Source organism: Trachurus trachurus (genome assembly GCF_905171665.1).
Source record: "Trachurus trachurus genome assembly, chromosome: 14".
Lineage (NCBI taxonomy): Eukaryota > Metazoa > Chordata > Actinopteri > Carangiformes > Carangidae > Trachurus > Trachurus trachurus.
Genome location: NC_139903.1, coordinates 1,026,087 through 1,045,216, shown reverse-complemented (window position 1 = coordinate 1,045,216; position 19,130 = coordinate 1,026,087). Strand labels below are relative to the sequence as shown.

The following is a 19,130-nucleotide window of genomic DNA, read 5'->3' as shown; positions in this document are numbered from 1 at the left end:
CGCGTGCAGCCCGACCCGGGCCCGAATTAATTAATTAAAAACCAGGCCCGGCCCGACCCGGGTTACCCGCGGGCTCGGGTCGGGTAGCCATGCTCTATCCTGCACCGGCTGAAGAAGAGTTCCTGGACAGAGGGGAGGGAAACTCCGACGACCCTCCCTGCTCCCCTGACTATCCTCTGTAGGGCTTTTTGGTCTGACACACTGCAGCTGGGGAACCAAGTCGAGATGCAGTAGGTCAGTACGCTCTCCACCACGCCTCTGTAGAAGATCCTGAGGATGTTGTTGGGGAGGGAGGCTTGTTTCAGCCTCCTCAGGAAGTGCAATCTCCGCTGGCCAGAGCCGGCCCTCCCTATAAGCGAACTAAGCAGCTGCTTAGGGCCCCGCAGCCACTAGGGGGCCCCCAAACTTTGCTGAATCATTTGTCTAACCGTCTCTGACAAGGGCAACGTGTAACCCTTGACCCAACTGGCAACAATGACCGTGACACGCATACGTAAACGTAACGCAGACTGTGGCCGTTGTCCGGTAACGAGCGCGCACCACCCCTTCCCCCCCTCTCCCCCCTGGCCCCCTCCCTTCCTCCCTCACTCACTGAGATCGCGATTTGCGAGGAGGTGATTAGCTTTTGGACAGCGACGATGTCCAAAAGGATATATCCGTCAGGTGAGGAAAATAGTAAAAAGAAGAAGGTCGAGGATGAAAAAAAAACAAGGACAAGGTAAGGCTAATTAATGTTATGTTTACCAGATGTACGTTTAGCCGAAAAACATGTCTGTGCTTGTGTTAGCTCACTTAGCTGGCTAGCTGCTACATGTACCAGCCTTCTTTTTACAGTCTATGGTACCAGCCTGCTGCAGTTAACATGTCCTGGCTGATTTTAAGGTCTGTTTACAGTGAAAAGATAACAGCTGTTTTCCTGTGAGGGGATAAAGGATCAATCACCCATTTATTAATGGCTGATTAGATATGTCATGTTGCCACATCCTCATTCCCCTGTGGCTGGTTCCAGTCATACAGTTGGTAAGTTTCTTGTTTGTTGCCACAATATGTTTATCTCTGTTGGAAAATTAAATTGTGTGTACACAAGTGGCTAAAAAAATTCTACTAATCTTCTCCACAGCTCCAATGGTTACTGCTGATGATGCTGCTGACCAACCAACATCCTCTATCTTCTTCTCAACTGAAGTTTTGTTTTAAGGGTTCTAGAATTTAGCTGTACAGATAATTTAAAGAAAATAAATCTGTTCAAACTGTAATCTTTTGTAGAATCTTTTATCTTTCTGCTACATCAAAAGTAGTGATTTAATACTGCAGGTTTGGAGCCACCTATTGCCATTCACAATATTAACATTAACATTCAGACAAAAACAAAGTAGAAGAAAAAATGACGTGCAATTAGACAGCTTTAAGTGTTTCAGTGACTCTAATTAGTAATAAAATATCTGCTCGCCATCATGTTGATAGAGGTACAATAAAATATGCAAGGGTTTCATACGGTAGCTGGTTTTATGAATATTTGATGGTACATATATACACTGTGAGGCAGGGCCCCCAATTTTATCCTGCTTAGGGCCCCCAGATGTACAGGGCCGGCCCTGCCGCTGGCCCCTCAGCACAATCCCAGAGGTGTTCTTGCTCCACCTCAGGTCCTGTGAGATCTGGACTCCGAGGAACTTGATGTTTTCCACCCTCTCTACTGTTGAGTTGTTGATGCAGAGGGGGCATGCACGTGTTGTGACCTTCGGAAGTCGATGATCACGATTTGACAACATAGTTCAGTTTTGGGCACAGATTGCCATGGCCCGGGGTCTGCTGCCATTAGTGGCTCGGTTTTCAGTTGTTTTGGACTCTTGTTTTCATCAGTTCCTGTTTTATTTTGTAGTTCAGTTCTTGTGCTTTTTGTTCTAGTGTCACTTCCTGTGTTTTCCCTCCACTCTCCTTGCACACCTGGGCTGCATTCCAAAAACAGTTTGAGTCGCCCTCGCTCACTTGCCCTCAGCCCTTGCTATGACGTCACACGGAGGCCACTTGGAGGGCAGAGGGAAAGTGGGCGGAGGAGGAGTGAAAGAGGTAAATGGAACACACCTGCCCTCGTTCACTAACAGCCCAGACAATCATGGAGCAACCACATGTGGTTGGAGTAGCGCTGTACTGCCTTTTGCAAATTAACCAAAATACGCGGAGACTCATTTCAATGAGACAAAGACGCATTCTGCGCTTGATGGGAATACGTCGGCACCTGGTAATTATCAGAATTATTAGTTTTGTATCAAATTTTATTCAGGCAATTCATTAGTTATTTATTTATTTATTTTTCTTTACCTTATAATTTATAGACAGTTGTTTAAATACATTTAACCTACTTTAAGTTTAGTTTACATTAATTTTATTTTTAGATTGTTTTTTCCTGATACTTATTAGGTCTGTTACCACCACCATCCTCCTCCTCCTCCTCCTATTCCTCATTGTCTTTATGGTCTTAATTGTTAAAGATTGTGGTTACAAACACAACACTTAAAGTCATGTAGGATAGATGTTGCAGGGAACAATGTTTAAAGCAAAGAACAGATCATTACCAGAACATTTACAAAACTTGGAGCAAGGGGGCAACAGACTGAAGCTTCATTTTAAACATTCATTTGCAAGGCTAAGCTTAAAACAAATGTGTATTTCTGTTGCAGGTGTAAAAGTATGGCATTCACAAAGCAAGGAATTGAAAAGTTGTACAAGTATGTCTCAGTTGTTTAAAAAAGAAAAGAAAAGCATCTACAAAAAAGAAGAAGGAGAAAGAGAAAAAGAAGGGAAAAAAAGAAAAGATAGATAGACGAGTGGTGTCTACTGCTATTTTGTTTGTTTTCCTGTCACTACTATGTTTCATCATTCTTAATATTTTGAAACAGAGTACAATATTGGTGTTGATAGTAAGCCAATGTAATTATAACAACAGAGAGAGGCAGGTACTATAAGTTTTCTTCATCATGCTCCTTTTTATTTATGGTGACAATGTGTACATTATGTAAATATGTGCAACCATGTGAGAATGTAAACCATGAATGAAATAAATCGAAATGAAATGAAATGAAACAATTGTCTATAATATAATAAATGAGAAGAAAGCATAGTTTTTTGTGCATTCCTTTGTGATACAGTTTTGATTTAATTTTTTCCAGACACCGTCTGTTCGTTATGCCGTCATCAACACAGCACTACCATTGATGACGGTATATTTGGATCCCCAGGAGGATCCAAAGAGGGATTTCCGTCTGTCCCGTGATGCCATAAACATGTTGATGGAATTGCTGGACATCAACAAAAGTCATGGCTGGGAACCTGACTTTGAAGTCCTTTTATTTCTGTACTGGCTGGCTCATGGGGCCTCCTATAGTGTTGTTTCGAGGGCATTGGGTTCCCCGAAGACAAGTGTCTTTCGTGCCGTACATAAGGTGGCAGGCAAAATAGTGGAGAAGAGGAGCCACTGCATCACCCTCCCCAAACCCAATGAGCTGGAGGCAACAGGAGAGGGGTTTGCTGGCCTTGCACAGCATGAGGCATTCAAAGCATGTGTGGGTCCTATTGATGGCTGCCACATTAGAATAAAGGCACCTGCAGGTCCTGCCTCCACTGACTACACTAATCGCAAGCTATTTCATTCTATCCAGCTCCAAGCTGTGTGTGACAGTGGAGGCAGGTTTTTGGACACATTTACAGGTTACCCTGGGTCTGTCCATGACACACGTGTGCTAAAGAACAGTCCCATTTACACAGGTCAACTCTACCCCCCAGCAGGCTACTTCATTGTAGGTGATGGTGGATACCCCTGCATTGAGCAGCCAATTTGGCTAATGACACCATTCAGAGAGCCACTGCAGTCCAGGGTCCAGGAGCGCTTCAACGGCTGTCACTCCAGGGCCCGTTCAGTTATTGAAAGGTCTTTTGGTATGATGAAGACTCGATGGCGCAGCATCTTCTTTAAGGCCCTGGAAGTTGACACAACGTTTGTGCCATCCGTCATCACCTGTTGTGCTGTACTGCATAACATATGCCTGGGTGTCGGGGATATTGAGGAGCCAGTCCAGGAAGCTTGGGCGGACAATATCCCTCTTGCCCCTCTTGCTGTTGAGGTCGGTGGAGCAGCACTAAGAGAAAGGCTGGCAGGCCGCATCTCCGCACCTGTCCAACAGCTACTGGACCATGATTATCTGTAGGGAATATAAGGTAAATGAGACACCACACAATTATGCTATTGAGATTTATTTTTTCATGTTTCTTTTCCACATGTGTGGTGTATTTTATTTTTCAAAAGTTTTGAGTTAAAAAAAAAGATTGAAACAAAATGAAATTTCTGTTAATGTCAAAATAAAAGAAAACAAATGAGGGTGTTGTGATTTAATTACTGAAATAAACTCACAAGGCATTAATCAGGGCCTAAATAATAAATTACTAAATTAGATTTGCCTACATTTTGTCCACCATCTTTTCAAAAATGTTCAGAAGCCTGTCTGTCTGTGCCTCCAAACGCTGGAAGCGGTCCTCATCCCTCTCTCCCTCCTTCAGAATAATGTCAACGAGGCGCTCCCTCCGGGCTCTTTTTTTAGGCGGAGATGAACGTGGTTTTTGTGGTGGTGGTGGTGGTGGTTCTGATGATGATGATGATGCTGTTGATGATGATGCTGATGATGATGATGCTGATGCTGATGATGATGATGCTGATGATGGTGGTGGTGTGGGGCTCTCTGGAGGTCCTGGCAGACAGCTGGCAGTGGCAGTGCTGCTCGTTGTTGGTTTTTCCCCTGTGCATGAGGCAATAAGGACGGGAGGTGTCACCGATGGCCGTGCCCCAATTGCCTCATGCATCAGGGGAAACCACTGCCAGCTGTCTGCCTTTTCCTCCCCCTGATCGGTTCCTGCCCCTGTAGGGGGGGCTTTCAGGTCCTATAGGGGAGAAAACAGAAGTAAGTTTTTTTATGAGTGAATTTGTTTCACCAATTGTATAGCTACTGTATACTAATTACCTTGTATTTCTTTTTCAGGTTTTCCCACTTTTTAGCCGCCTGTGCTCCTGTCACCCTCCCCTGCAGACCCATCTTCTGTACAATTGTCCTATTTACACAATAAAACAATTATGTTATGCTCACCAAACGTATTTTCCGGACTATATGTCGCACCTGAGTATTAGTGGCATCTGTCAAAAAATACGTCATGAAGAGGAAAAAAACATGTAAAGTCGCACCAGTTTATAAGTCGCATTTATTTTTCAAACATTTAATTAGCCTAATAGCCAGGTCTCATGTAACGGCCGGGGCTTTGTGTACACGAAAGACCGACACCTATAGCCTAGCTACTACAGGCCGGGGCAAAAAAAAAAAAAAAAAACTCAAGTCGCCTGGAGCAAACTGGTGAGGATATGATCAGAAACTCTTTGTGGACTCTGTGAAGACTTACGGGAGTGAAGCTGACCTCTCCTCTGCTTCAGAGAGGGACAGCCCTCACGTGCTGTTCTTGCTGCGCTGTCGGCCCGTCTTTGGTCTCTGCTCCGTGTCCGGAGCCCAGTCGGGACCGGAGCAGAGACCGAAGACGGGCCGACAGCGCAGCAAGAACAGCACGTGAGGATGATGAAGATGAGCTACTGAATGCGGAGGGATTCAGAAATAAAAGCCTCGCTTCCCTCTTGTGGTCATAGCGTAGGCTATATTTTTGATAGTAGCCTATAGCCTATACGTCGCTTCTGAATAGGTCGCATGGTCAGCCAAACGAGGAAAAAAACGCGACTTAAAAAAAACCCCGCGAAACACGGTACATTAAAACCTTTAGTCTCCCACAAATAAAATAAGCACCACAACAAAGAAGCAATGGTAAGTAATAAGTAACAGAAATACATTCAATGCCACAGTAGGTTACAAATAAACTCACTCCCAGGCCAGCTTTGAGGCATTTCTTTTGCCAGTAAAGAGAGCTTCATTTCTCATTCTGAGCTTTATGAGGAGCTCCGTCTCCTCATCAGACCCTGTAACAATATGGAAACAATCCCTTAATCACACAGAATGCACAGCAAACGATGCGACATCAGAAGAATAAAATGCTATTTAGATACAAGTATTTTGCTTTCTTTTTCTTTTGTTTGTGACAAATAGCTTATACTTACACTTGTAAACGGTGGGCTCCCGCTCTGCCATAACTGTGCAACGGCCAGTCTAATTGCACAATTAGTACCTGCCCTTGCTGGCCATGGATGTGGTGCTGGCTCCTTTAATTCATTTTCTTCTTCTTTGGTGGTAAATAGACAGCAGACAACGGTGCTTGAGGTTCATTATCGCCACCGCATGGACATATTTTTCGTGCACCACTGCAATGCATTGTGGGTGATATACAGCTCTGGAGTGACCATCGATGTTGACTCGATCACTCAGCCCTCAAGGGTCGATCTCACCAAGTTCACTTCAGCTGTTTGGAGAAATGGAACAGCCCTTATGATGGCGGCGGGGATTCCCCCGAGGGCAAGTGCTGAGGGCAAGTGAGCGAGGGCGACTCAAACTGTTTTTGGAACGCAGCCCTGTCCTGTGTTGCACCTTGTCAGCCCTGCCCTGTTCCTTGTGTGTCTCCACCAATCAGGTTTCTTTGCCCTCCTGTCTCCTCACCTGTTGCTTGTTACTTTGATTAGTTCTTTTGTATTTAGTCTAATTGAGAAAAACTGTAAAGCGCAGGTGTCACCGGTTGAACACAACAACTCAAAACTAATCACACTTGTGTCCAATGATGTGAGGGAACATATATGTTATAGTATACTATATGAGCCAGTTGAGGATGAAGTCCTGTGGCCTGACCCAGTACAGAGAAATGATGCTGTGGCTGAGTGATGCACTTCTCATTTGTATATTTTTGTACTTTATTTTTACGTAGGCCTACTGTAATAAATAATTCAAGAGCCCAGTAAATGTAACATTAATATATAAGTATGCATGCTTAATAAAAATGCTAAATATCATCTTGATGAGTATTTGATTTGACTAAATCAAAATTCATTAGTAAAAATCCAACAGGAATCTTTGTGTGAAATATCCATACTAAAATTAAGTTTATGTCTTTAAAATAAATTAGTATGTGACTCACAGATTACATTATTTAAATATTTGTAATAATAAATAGTATGTTTCAACAAGATTTTTGAGAATGCACTACAAATATCAATTAGCTATAAGTACGTGTAATTATCAAACAAGTCAACTCAATTTTATTGGACAGTACCTTAACAACTTAAAAAAATCAAGTAAGCGGAACCGACTACGTCATTCCCTGACGGTTGGGACAGAAAGGTGAAAGCAGGCATGGCGGAGCATGTGGCAGGCGGGCTGGCGGGCACAGCGGATTGACTTGAATATCAACTTGACCTGACGGTAAGTAGCTGATTTTGAACGAATGTATTTTTTATGATAACATTCCTAAGCATGAAATATCAGTTTACAAACATTAGGCTACTATCGCGACGAAGCCATTCCTCACCAAAGCTAATTGGCCTTGTTAGCATCTGAATGTCTGGGCCTTAACGTTATTATAACGCAACGTAAATAGTATACATACTATTTTAAGTGAGCCACGGGTTTATTTGAAACACTGTGTAGCTCGAACATGTTGTGGCATAAGGTGGAGACAGGTTTGGCAATAAAATGTGTTAAAACTTTTCTCCGTGCTAAGTTAGCCATAGCACCCGTTAATAACCTCGGAAAGATGCTTCACTCGGACTCGCTTTGTAGTTCGGTTTCAGACCGCGTGAACGTTAGTTCTGGCGCCAGACCAACTCGGCCTGACCCACGGGTTATGGCTAGACAAGCCCCCGGTCACCGCCACTTTTTTTTAATTTTTATTTTTTAACCTCTCTCGCTATGGTTGCGTGCCGTTTCAACCAGCACCGAAAATAGCGGGTGTACAAACTCAGAATGCACTGTTGCACCCGCTGCATTTTTTTCCCCGAGTTCGGCTGGAGGTGAATGTCGGTCTGCTTCAGATATCCGCAGGTTTGGCTGTGTTTTGAGCTGCTCTAACCGTCGGCCTGGTTCACCTGGGCGAGGTGGTCTCGGTCGAAGCGGTGTGGACGGGGTTTTGTTGTGAGTTTTTAGCCGCAAACTATCCGAAATGTGGTCCAATGTATGAATTCTCCCAACTGTGCACACTGAGTGGACATGTGATGTGGAGGCCTCCCGCTCTCGTCTCCTTTCCTCTGTCTAATTTCATATGCTTAAAAGGCATAAAATGGAAGGGAAAAAATGTTTCTACCGTGTAAATAATATAGTTTGGTGGTTATGGAAAAAATATATCATGAGTTTAACACATTTCAAAATCTGCTTTTCAGCATGGAAAACAACCGTTGAGGAAGAGTGGAGAGGTTGTTGTTTGGATTTAATAGTAGCAAAGCACACTGTATATTTATTCTAAGTTATGTTATATATTTTGTGGGAATATTGACTATATATATTAACTTGCTGTAGCAGGTAACAGAGATTTTTATTGTGGTCACATTTTTTTCTTTTTCCTTATGTTACAGAATCAGCGTGGGTGCCACAGAAGTGCCAGATCAAGGAGAAAGATAGAGGGAGGACGAACAGCAGCAGGCCACACTTGAACCCAGATCACCACCACCACCTTGTTGCATGGTCTTTGCCCTGTGAGCTGCTGGTGCCCCATATAAACCCACAGTAAGGTAATAGTGTATGGAATGGCAGTGCAAGCTCTGAACATTTGTGGCATCATCGAAGGGGGGACTTCTTAAACACTATCGACTGAAACATGGACATTTTGGTTGTGGACATTATCTGCCTTGTATTCATTTGAACTGTCCTTGTTCCTTCATCACCTTTACAACAATATGGTCCATATGTACAAAAACAAATACAGTTAAGGCTTTTAACTCACCTAATACTGTACAATAACATGTCACATTTGTCTTTTTCTGTTGTTTTTTTTTCAGGTCAACACTGAGTTCCATCAAATTACCACTGTAAATCTTGAGGCCAAATTCATGTTCAAGTTGGACCACTACACCCCGAAACTGCTTGCCATCTTCCAAGCCAAGAAAGGTGCTGCTGGAGAGACATCGTGCAGAGATGAATATTCTACTGCAGGTATTTTAGTTTACTCCTCTGTTGAGATAATTTCCCCCCCACCTTTGTTGTCACCACTCTCTGTTCTTTTCCACCACAGTGTTTCTCAATCTGCTCTAACCATCTATTTCTTTTTCATAACATACACGCCCATTCTTGCTCCTCTACCCATCTGCCTACTATAATGTTTTACTGTTCATTTTTACTCCGTTTCAGTGTGACTGTACAGTATTCTGAGCTATATATCAAAAATATATCACATGGCAAATATGACTTAAAGGTTCCAATGACCACTCCAGATATAGGATGAATGTTCATAGAAATTTTAATGATTTAACAACTGTTTGCAACAAAAGTTGTTATATATGCTAGTTAAAATAATAGACAACTTAGAACATGATGTTTGTATAGCTGATTTTATGTAGTTTGGTCATTAATTTTATTCTGGTGACATTCTGCCTGCTCTAACCACTTTCCTTTACAATGTCTACAGACTTCTGATGATTCAGCTGTCGATGTGGAAGAAGAGCTGGGAGCAGAGACGATGGCTCTGTACCTTGTGCGAAGTGCAAATGGACAAATCAGGGACGTAGGGATCGTCATTGAGGGTTCCATCGTACTCAACCACCTTGGGGATCTCAGCAGAGCCTGCTGCTACTTGCTTGGGCTAACTTATGCCTTGGATCTTAAATACCCCAAAACTCTAAAGTACACTCGTGAAGTATTTCAAAAGATGCTTGTTGAAGTGGATGCTGGGAACCTGTCAACAAAGGTGCAAAGACTGAAAAACAATGTGATGATATAGTTGTCTGCTGGGTGAGCACAGATGAGACTCAACCCCACTTGAACCATGCGTGTAAGGCAAAAACAGACTGTACCCTCAGTAATTAGTGAGATCCTTGTGGACAGAAACTTGGATGATCTGTGGCTTTATTTTGGAAACCCTTTCCCAGGTGTTGTCTGTCTCTGCACAGTCCGATTTCTTTTTGATTGCACATTCACATTGTGTTTTGGTTTATCATTCCTGAGTCACAAGGCTTCATATTTTTACTTAGTTTTGAGGCTGTTTCACCAGAAATAACTTAAATATTGTACTTGTAAAGGTTTACATTTTCAGTTTGGAGTATCTGGAAATGTGGGAAATGCATGTGATGAAGAGTTGACCATTGTATTGTCACATCTAAACATGAAGCCACATGTGCTGGAGATGATGTTTGCCCTTATGTTACAGATTGTTATAGGCATAGCTACTACTCTTCAATGTGTTTAATTACACCTAGCATTAATATTCATCTTTTAATATGTATCTTTTTTCATGCCTATTTGGCAAGAAGTATTTGTTTGATCTTGGGTATACCGAATTTCCTTTCATGTAACAGCTTCAAATGTGCTGCTGTAGATTGTGTCCACATAACTTGAGTGGTAAGACAGAAGGACATGTTGAGGTAAATGTTAGTTGGTGATGATTGAGATGGGGGAAGAACCCCTCTGTTGTGGTGATACAAGTCCAGTTCTTGTGGAGAATTTTGAAGAATTTGGGGGAAAAAATCACTGTTAAAATGCACTTTTGATTATTACTTGCAATATGAATAATGTTGCTGCTAGTAAGTGCAGGTGTTTGAAAAAAAATGTAATTTTCTGTGGGGAAATTTGTTTTAAAATAAAGTTTTCCTTTTTTGTGAGCTCTTGGTCATATTCGTTTATAGTAGCTACTGAATATCCTCAAATTAAAATTAAAATTTAAAAAATCAGTCAGTACAACACATTTGTTTTAGTAAGTTTTAGCAAATTTGCAATTATCTCCTATAAATGTTTTCAATTATATTTGCTCAGTTTCTTTAGTGTTTTCTACTCGGATTTTCCATATGGTTAACACAGCATTTCAGTTACATTTACTTAATTTATTTGGTGTTTGAGCCAAGTCAATTCATTCAGACGTACTTGAAAATATTACTTAGATTTACTCATGATTCATGTTTTGATTTAACCGATTTGAGAGCTTTCAAATCTACTCAATATCTTTGAGTGTAAAAATGTTTCACTAATTATATTAAGTAATATGCAGTATTACTTTTTAGAGTGTATACAAGTGCTAAATGCACAAGATTTTTGTTTGTTTTTGTACAAGTGCTACGTGTAAATGCACAGGATTTCTGTTTTTGTACTAAGAGAATGAACGAATGGGGCCAGTAAATAGACTATTTTAGCAGTGGCAACATGTCAGAGCAAACAATTTACATGTGGAAATATAAAATAGCCTAACTTATCATATAGTCACACAAAAAAATATAATAGCCTAACTTATCATATAGTCACACAAAAAAATATAATAGCCTAACTTATAATGTAGTCACAAAAAAACGTTATGTCGAAAGAGACTTTTTGTCTGATGTTTCATATTCGTCAGTTGTTAATGTGTAGTTTACAGTAATAAGGCATTTCAATCAGGATTGTTTCTATGGGTTACAGGGTCTGATGAGGAGGATGATGGAGAATGAATAGATTATTTGAAGTTTATCCACTCCGTAAAAGCTGTCTGTATCTCTTAATTGCCATTTCTTTTGTGTCAACAAATTATTGCCAACATGAGTTTATTCACTGCTAATCTACACTAGGCTACATGTTTCTACAGTAAGAACAGCAAAGTTTAACAGCAAAATCAGAATAAATTTAATCTGGGAACAAATTACAAATTTCACGACAACTAAATTGAATGAGTGATTCCTCCTGTTGCTGCTGTGATTCACTACAGTCAGGTAGCCTCATGTCAGACAGGGGCTTGCTTGGGACTAGTTTGTCTCAATTAGAAGTTTTTGTGATTTGTGACAAGATAAACACAGACAGCTGTCATTAGCCTGTTCTTAACAAGATGACTGCAGCAGCTTCACAGTGTTACTTTAATTTTACTGTGCTCTAAATAGCTTGTGTTAGTCAAACAAGCACTGAAATATGACTCATATTTAAGCATGTGGAATAAGTGGTAGGCTAAGTTGTTAGCAGGCACCACTGGGAAGTCATGTTGATGGCTTTATAACTCACCAAGGTTTTAGTCGCTCCACATTCACGTCTGCAGCACATGGAGTTATACAGTCTATGAGTTATAAACCTATGATGCAGCGGCGCGCGCTCGTACACGCGCTCTCACAGACACAGCGCACGGCGCGAGGCAGCCCCGCCCCTCAGTGAGACAGAGGAGGAGAGAGGAGCGACAGCATGGAGTTCAGTGAGAAAGAGGCAACACTATCTCTAATCGGTCAGAGAGAATTACAACAGGACACAGTACCCCGTCCGAAAACAGCTGGTTCTTGAACGTAACTCGGTCAAAGTAAGACATAACCTCAAGATGTTTTGCAGTTCTGTTAGGTCATACAAGATGTAGCCTACATGCTGACAAAGTTAGACATCAGACTTGTATGTGCTCAGAGAAAATCGCTTCACTTTCGTCCCACGTTACGTTAATCTTCTCTCTCTCTCTTTCTTTTTACAGTAAAAATATATATATATATATATATTCATATGAATATATATGTTTATTTATTCATAAATGAAAGCTCCCGCGGTGTTTTTGACCCGGCTCTGCCTGTTGTTTCTATACTGAATATCCTGCCATTGGACACGGAAGTGATGTCTGGGTTTTCAGTGAACGAGGGCAGTTTTATCACTTTCCCTTCACTGTAACTTATTAAGTACCAAGAGCGGAGGGCGAGTCAAACCACTATTGGAGCAGCACAGGTGTCAAAGTCCAGATACAATACTGGACGTCTCTGCAGGTATTCAGCGAGTCCAGGCGCCATTTTAAAGCAGAAAGTGAAACTGAAGTTGGAGGCAGGTGAGTGTTAACACAACTTTTTATTTTATTATTATTATTATTATTATTATTATTATTATTATTATTATTATTATTATTATTATTATTATTATTATTATTATTTCTTAATAGTCACATTGTTGAAGTGTGAGTGTGTGAGTCAGTTTGTCCCTGTGGACTGTGGAGGGAATAATAGTCACAGTGAGCTTTAGTCGACGCAGAGACACTGAGAGAAAAGGAGGAAAAAACAGGAAGTGAGATTCAATAATACACATGAAAAGTGGCCAAGTGAAGTTTTTTTTTTCTTTTTGAGAAGACAGGGGGGGAGGGGTGTAAATAGGAGCTGCTGCAGTCAACTTGACTTGTTTTAATAGATGTGTGCGTGTGTGTTTTTATCAGAGACAGAAATCCTGAATATGAGTGTTAATGTGGAGGAAGAGGAAGATGAAGTAGCGTCTCCAGGATCCATCTGTCCGTCTGTGAAGAGTCACTGGTCCAGAGAATATCCTCCAGACCTCGGTCGTGAACCTGGACCCTCAGAGTCACAGTAAGAGAGCTGCTACAAACGTCCCAACTGTCTCTGGGTCAGAGTTCAGTGTGTTGAGCTGCTGCAGTCAACGTGACTAGAACAGGAAATACCAGTTTACACAGATTCACGTCTTCAGTAGGAGCCAATGAGCTTATTTTTACATGGTAGAACATACAAATATTGAAATGATGACATACTATAGTTATTATTAAAAATGTAAATATATTAGACCATGTTTGAGTCAAGTGCTATTTACACTGCAACAAACAGGCTATATGTTTTAGTTGCTAATCACAAATGAAGTCAGCAAGCACAATAATGTTACTGCAACAACAACAACAATGTAATTCAGGGGATAGTATTTAGAGACAGTGATGACTTACGGATTCAATTATCCACAAAATGAACAAATCATGTCCATTACTCAATTTTGTTTTTGATTTGAAAAAGAAAGTTTGTTGTTTTTGCAGAGAGGATCACAGAGCTGAGTCTCCAGGATCCATCTCTCCGTCTGTGAAGAGTCACTGGTCCAAAGAAGATCCTCCAGACCTCGGTCGTGAACCTGGACCCTCAGAGTCACAGTAAGAGAGCTGCTACAAACCTGTGAACGTCCAAACTGTCTCTGCAGCTGCTGCAGTCAACGTGACTGGAACCAGAACAGGAAATAACAGTTTCCACAGATTCACGTCTTCAGTAGGAGCCAATGAGCTTATTTTTACATGGTAGAACATACAAATATTGAAATACTATAGTTATTATTGAAAATGTAAATACGTATATTAGACCATGTCTGAGTCAAGTGCTATTTACACTGCAACAAACAGGCTACATGTTTTAGTTGCTAATCACAAATGAAGTCAGCAAGCACGATAATGTTACTGCAACAACAACAACAATGTAATTCAGGGGATAGTATTTAGAGACAGTGATGACTTACAGATTCAATTAACATCCACAAAATTTATTTTTTGATTTGAAAATTTGATTTGATTTTTGCAGAGATCAGGATCACAGAGCTGAGTCTCCAGGATCCATCTGTTTGTCTGTGAAGAGTCACTGGTCTAGAGATGATCCTCCAGACCTCGGACATGAACCTGGACCCTCAGAGTCACAGTAAGAGACAGTTTCTGAGCTGAAGATGATTCAGTCATTAGATTCATGTGAAGGAAACGGAGAGAATTGAAATTGAGAAACCAGGAAGCACTCCTTATGGAGATTTATGATGTATATAAGGAACTTACAATAAGAAAAAGATAAACTGCTGCCATGAACAAGGTAACAGAGGCGGTCTGGAACAATATGACTGACATTTCAAAGGAGGTTAAATCGAAAGCAACTGGACTTAGTTATTTGTCCAGTTGCTTTTGATTTAACCTCCTTTGAAATACTATGACCTGGGCAAATGAGAATATGCACCGATCAATATGACTGACAGGATCGATGCATACGTGACCCAGAGTTCCTTCTATTTCAGTATCATATGAATCTGTTATCTTTAGACTTTAGACTTTTATTGTCTCTTATTAGGGACAATAAAAAAAATCATTCCACTACGAGGACAGAGCAAGCACACATAGTACAGCCCTCTCTCCGCTCTTTTCTTGTTTTCCTTCTGCTTACTGATCCCCCCCTTAAGGTGGTCAACCAATCAGAGCACAGATGTGGAGCAGTGACTGTTGTTTTATTATTATTATTATAACCTTTATTTAAGATCTCTTTTGCAAGAGAGACCAGGCCAAGAATGACGGCACATAGTTTAAACACATAGTCACATTAATCAAAGACACAAAACAAACAAACAAACAAAAAAAACAAAAAAAAACAATTGAATTTTCAAAATTAGTTAAAAGAATTTACAGGATTAGTCAAACATTTGCACTCAAGTGAAACATTTTCACTCCTGAAGCCTGGATGTGATGGAATTTATCGTGGACTTGAATACATTCAGAGATACCAGACTTTGGAGTTTGAGCTCTGACTGCAAACTGTTCCATGTACTCGGAGCAGAAAATCTAAAAGCTTTCTTCCCCATTTCTGTTCTCACCTTAGGAACAGTAAAATGACAAAAGTCCTGAGAGCGGAGACTGTACAGACAGTAGAGACTGTCAGCCCTGTTAATCAAGATTAGAAGGGATGATAAATAAGATGGAATCATCTCAAGAATGGCCTTGTAAATCAGCACATACCAATGGCCGAGCCGGCGCACATATAAAGATGGCCAATTTACTTTACTGTACAAGACACAACGATGAGTTAGAGCTCCACAGTTTGTAATAAACCTCAGAGCACCATGATACACACTATCCAGCATGTGGAGGCGTTGAATGGATGCATTCATATATAACACATCACCGTAATCAATAATGAGAAGAAAGGTTGACTCCACCAGTTTCTGTTTCACCCTAAAAGAAAAGCAAGACTTATTTCTAAAATAAAATCCAAGTAAAAACTGTGACATGTTAGTGACACAGAAATGTCTTGACAGGAGGAAGAGGAGTGGTGTCTCTGTGGACCAGCAGCTGTCCAGCTGTGGTCTCTGTCGGGACGTCCTGAAGGATCCAGTCTCCACCAGCTGTGGACACTGGTTCTGCAGAAAGTGCTTCACCTCAGACTGGGACCAGTCTGGTTCTTCAGGACCCCCCTCCTGTCCCCAGTGTGGACAAAGACCCAGAACCAGAGGTGAGCTGCAGACAGCCAATCAGAGCAGCTGTGGACAAAGAGAGACTGAACATCTGTCTGCTGATGTGGTCATTTCTAAAACCAGGAGCTGATGTCAGAGAGTCATTGTTCCATCACACAGCAACATTCAAACTTTCTCTTTGTTGTCTGCAATTTAGCTGATGAAAATAATCAGATCAGATTGGCAGACTCTCTGTCTTCAATTCAATTCAATTCAGTTCAAACTTTATTTATAAAGCACATTTCATGTACAAGGCAGACTGTGCTTCACAATAGGCATATAAAAGTATACAATGGAAAAATTAAAGCCGCAAGTGGCGATTAACGGGCCCTCATGACCCCATGCCACCGCGGACCTGAGGCATCCCGGGGCTGTGGCGAGAAGCGAAGACCTGGCAGGAGCGAAAAACGCAATGTTTCATTCATCCACCAGGGGGGCAGTAACCAGATGTGGGCAGATGAGCTCAGGGGCGGACCTTAGAGCAAATCGAAATGAAGGAGTTATGGCAAGTTGATGGTTCATCCACCAGGGGGCGGTAGGAGCGCAACAAAACATGGGCCGGTGCCTTCACACATGTGAAGTTTGGAGCAAATCGGACAATGTTGATGTAAAGCACGGCATTTCCTGTCTCCACAAGGGGGCGACATGAGTGAGATTGCTTATGAGCATATGGAGATGTTGAGGGAGGGGCTCTGATCATGTACAGAAAGTTTGAAGCAGTTTGGATGAAGTATGTAGGAGAGAGAACTGCTTGTACATGGCGCTTGATTAAACATGGCGGCGCAATAGCGGCCACGCCCCTTGACGTAGAGAAAAGCTTTTAATAACTTTAAATCAGCATGGCCTCTCAATGATCTATAATCAATTTGAAGTCGATTGGACAAAATCCCTAGGACAAGTTTGTTAAAATACAACGTGTGGAAATCACGCCAAAATGGCGAGTAAAATCAAAATAGCCGACTTCCTGTTTGGTGTAGACCAATACTTTTTTGAATACAAGGGAGGCGTGTCGCGGTGATCCCTTCTTTTCATCAACACATCAATATACCACAGGTGCATGAGACCTATGTGCACCTTGACAACTTACACATGTGTACCAATTTTCATGTTCCAACTCCAAAAAAAAAAAAACCCTATGGGGAGAGGTTTCTGAAGATTTCAAGGGGGCGCTATAGAGGGATTTGGCCGCGCCCATGAGCGTCGCCCATATCACATGTAAGAGGTCGTAAACGTAATTTCATGGCGAGGGACGATAGTCGCCGCGTCGCCACACGGACGTCATTGCTCGTAGCTTCACAGCGTTCATGATGTAGCTTCACCACCTTAGTCTGCATGTTTTATGCTGCATTCACATGGATAGTGTTCCATGTTAGTGGACGAGAGAACGACGATAAAACTTGGGGGAGACCGGCAAAAAATACCGTCGCCGACAACGGCAATGCCGTCACCCGTTCAAATATTTTAACTTTTGCCGTCTGCCGCGACAGTAAACTCAACCGAACGTGACGTGTGAGTACGAGTGTGTTGACATTGCCAACATGGTGATGCGTCTTGCCGTCGTGCCGTGCCATCCGACAGTTTGTTTGTTTTTACCGTTCTGTCCCGCGTTAACCGTTTACCGGACTCCATGTGAACGCAGCATTAGAAGTGGAATGAAGTTGATGTTGTCAACTATGTGCCATCAGTACACGTTTAAGGAAAACCTGGCCACTTCCTGTTACCACTGGGGGGCGCTATGAGTGACGTAGGAAGTTAATATATGGGGACGTTCAGGGCGGAGCCGTCATCATGTCCAGCAAGTTTGAAGTTGATCAGATAAAGTATTTGGGTGTTAGAGCTGTTCGAAGTGAAATGGCGAGCAAACAAAAAGTCACCAAAATTAGTTAGGCCCTTGAAGCCACGCCCTTTGACCTACAGACAAAATGGCCGACTTCCTGTTGTGATTTCACCATAGCTGTGTCTCAATTCAGCAGCTTCAGAGGACCCAGCCTACGTGGTCTCCAGAGGCAACGGCTTCAGAGGCTCCTTGGACGGCTGAGTCAACCGTCGGTAAATGAGACGGTCTTTCTATTCCTGATTGCGTCTGAATGTGGTTTAAGTCTGGCTGGCTCAGCGGCCGACCACTCCTCCAAGCCGCGGAGTGGGGGGAACAGCGGAGAGCCGCTGACGTTCGATAGCATGCTACGTTGCTAATAACAACAACAACGCGTAAAGAATCTTGGGATACGGGAGGCCACGAAGGATAGGTGCGGTGCGTCCTCCTAGAACAGGCAAAGGAAGGCTGCATTCATCGGCCGCATTTGGAGGAGCCTTCGAATTAAATTGAATTGGGACAGGCCTAGTCGCGACACTGTGACGTAAGTGGCCTTCAAATGTCGCCTCCGAAGGCTGCAGCCGTTGAATTGGGACACAACTCATGCCGTTAAGAGGATTTTTTGTGTGTGTTGGCATGTTCTATAAGCCCGTCAAATTTCATGCCTCTAGGTGAAACACAAGGACGGGGCTGATGTTTTGAAATTTTCTAGGGGGCGCCATTTAGCCATTTGGCCACGCCCATTCCCAACGACTTTAAAATATCACATTTTTCGCGAGGCCTGATGTGCATGCCAAATTTGATGCGTTTTGGGGAATGAGAAAGCCTACAAAAATGCGATTTTAGGGAGAGTATCCTAATGAAGAAGAAGAATAAACAGAGCAATTACAATAGGGCCTTCGCCAACGCTTGTCGTCACTCGGGTCCTAAAGTCCTAAAGTGCAAGTAAACAATCGCATGTATTGAGCCATCTTCACCACACACACACTTAAACTCGCACATGTGCAGATGTGACAGTTGACAGGTCAGGATGTCCCTTTGGGTGACTGGCAAGTGTTGAGACCCAGATATAACATTTATTATTTAATTTACATTTTTATATTTTACATTTTTATAATTCAGATGCCAGTGAGCTAAAGAACTGAAAAAGTAAACAGAAGCTATTTAAACTGTATTTTCATTTTGTTTATATTTTATATTTTTCGGAC

At 42.0% G+C, this 19,130-nt stretch overlaps 1 protein-coding gene and 1 long non-coding RNA gene across 2 annotated transcripts in view; both read left to right on the top strand.

Moving 5' to 3' along the window:
• LOC310996890 (uncharacterized protein) overlaps positions 1-19,130 on the top strand; it is a 227,766-nt gene that overhangs the window by 97,117 nt on the left and 111,519 nt on the right. Inside the window, exons 5-6 of the mRNA XM_083986399.1 lie at positions 14,429-14,542; positions 15,915-16,138. Of these exons, the coding sequence (XP_083842525.1) occupies positions 14,429-14,542; positions 15,915-16,138 (338 nt within the window). The remainder of the gene's footprint in view (positions 1-14,428; positions 14,543-15,914; positions 16,139-19,130) is intronic.
• On the top strand, positions 671-1,256 carry LOC310996935. The gene is made up of 3 exons (XR_014595921.1): positions 671-718; positions 895-1,020; positions 1,121-1,256. It is a non-coding gene; the product is annotated as an uncharacterized lncRNA (long non-coding RNA).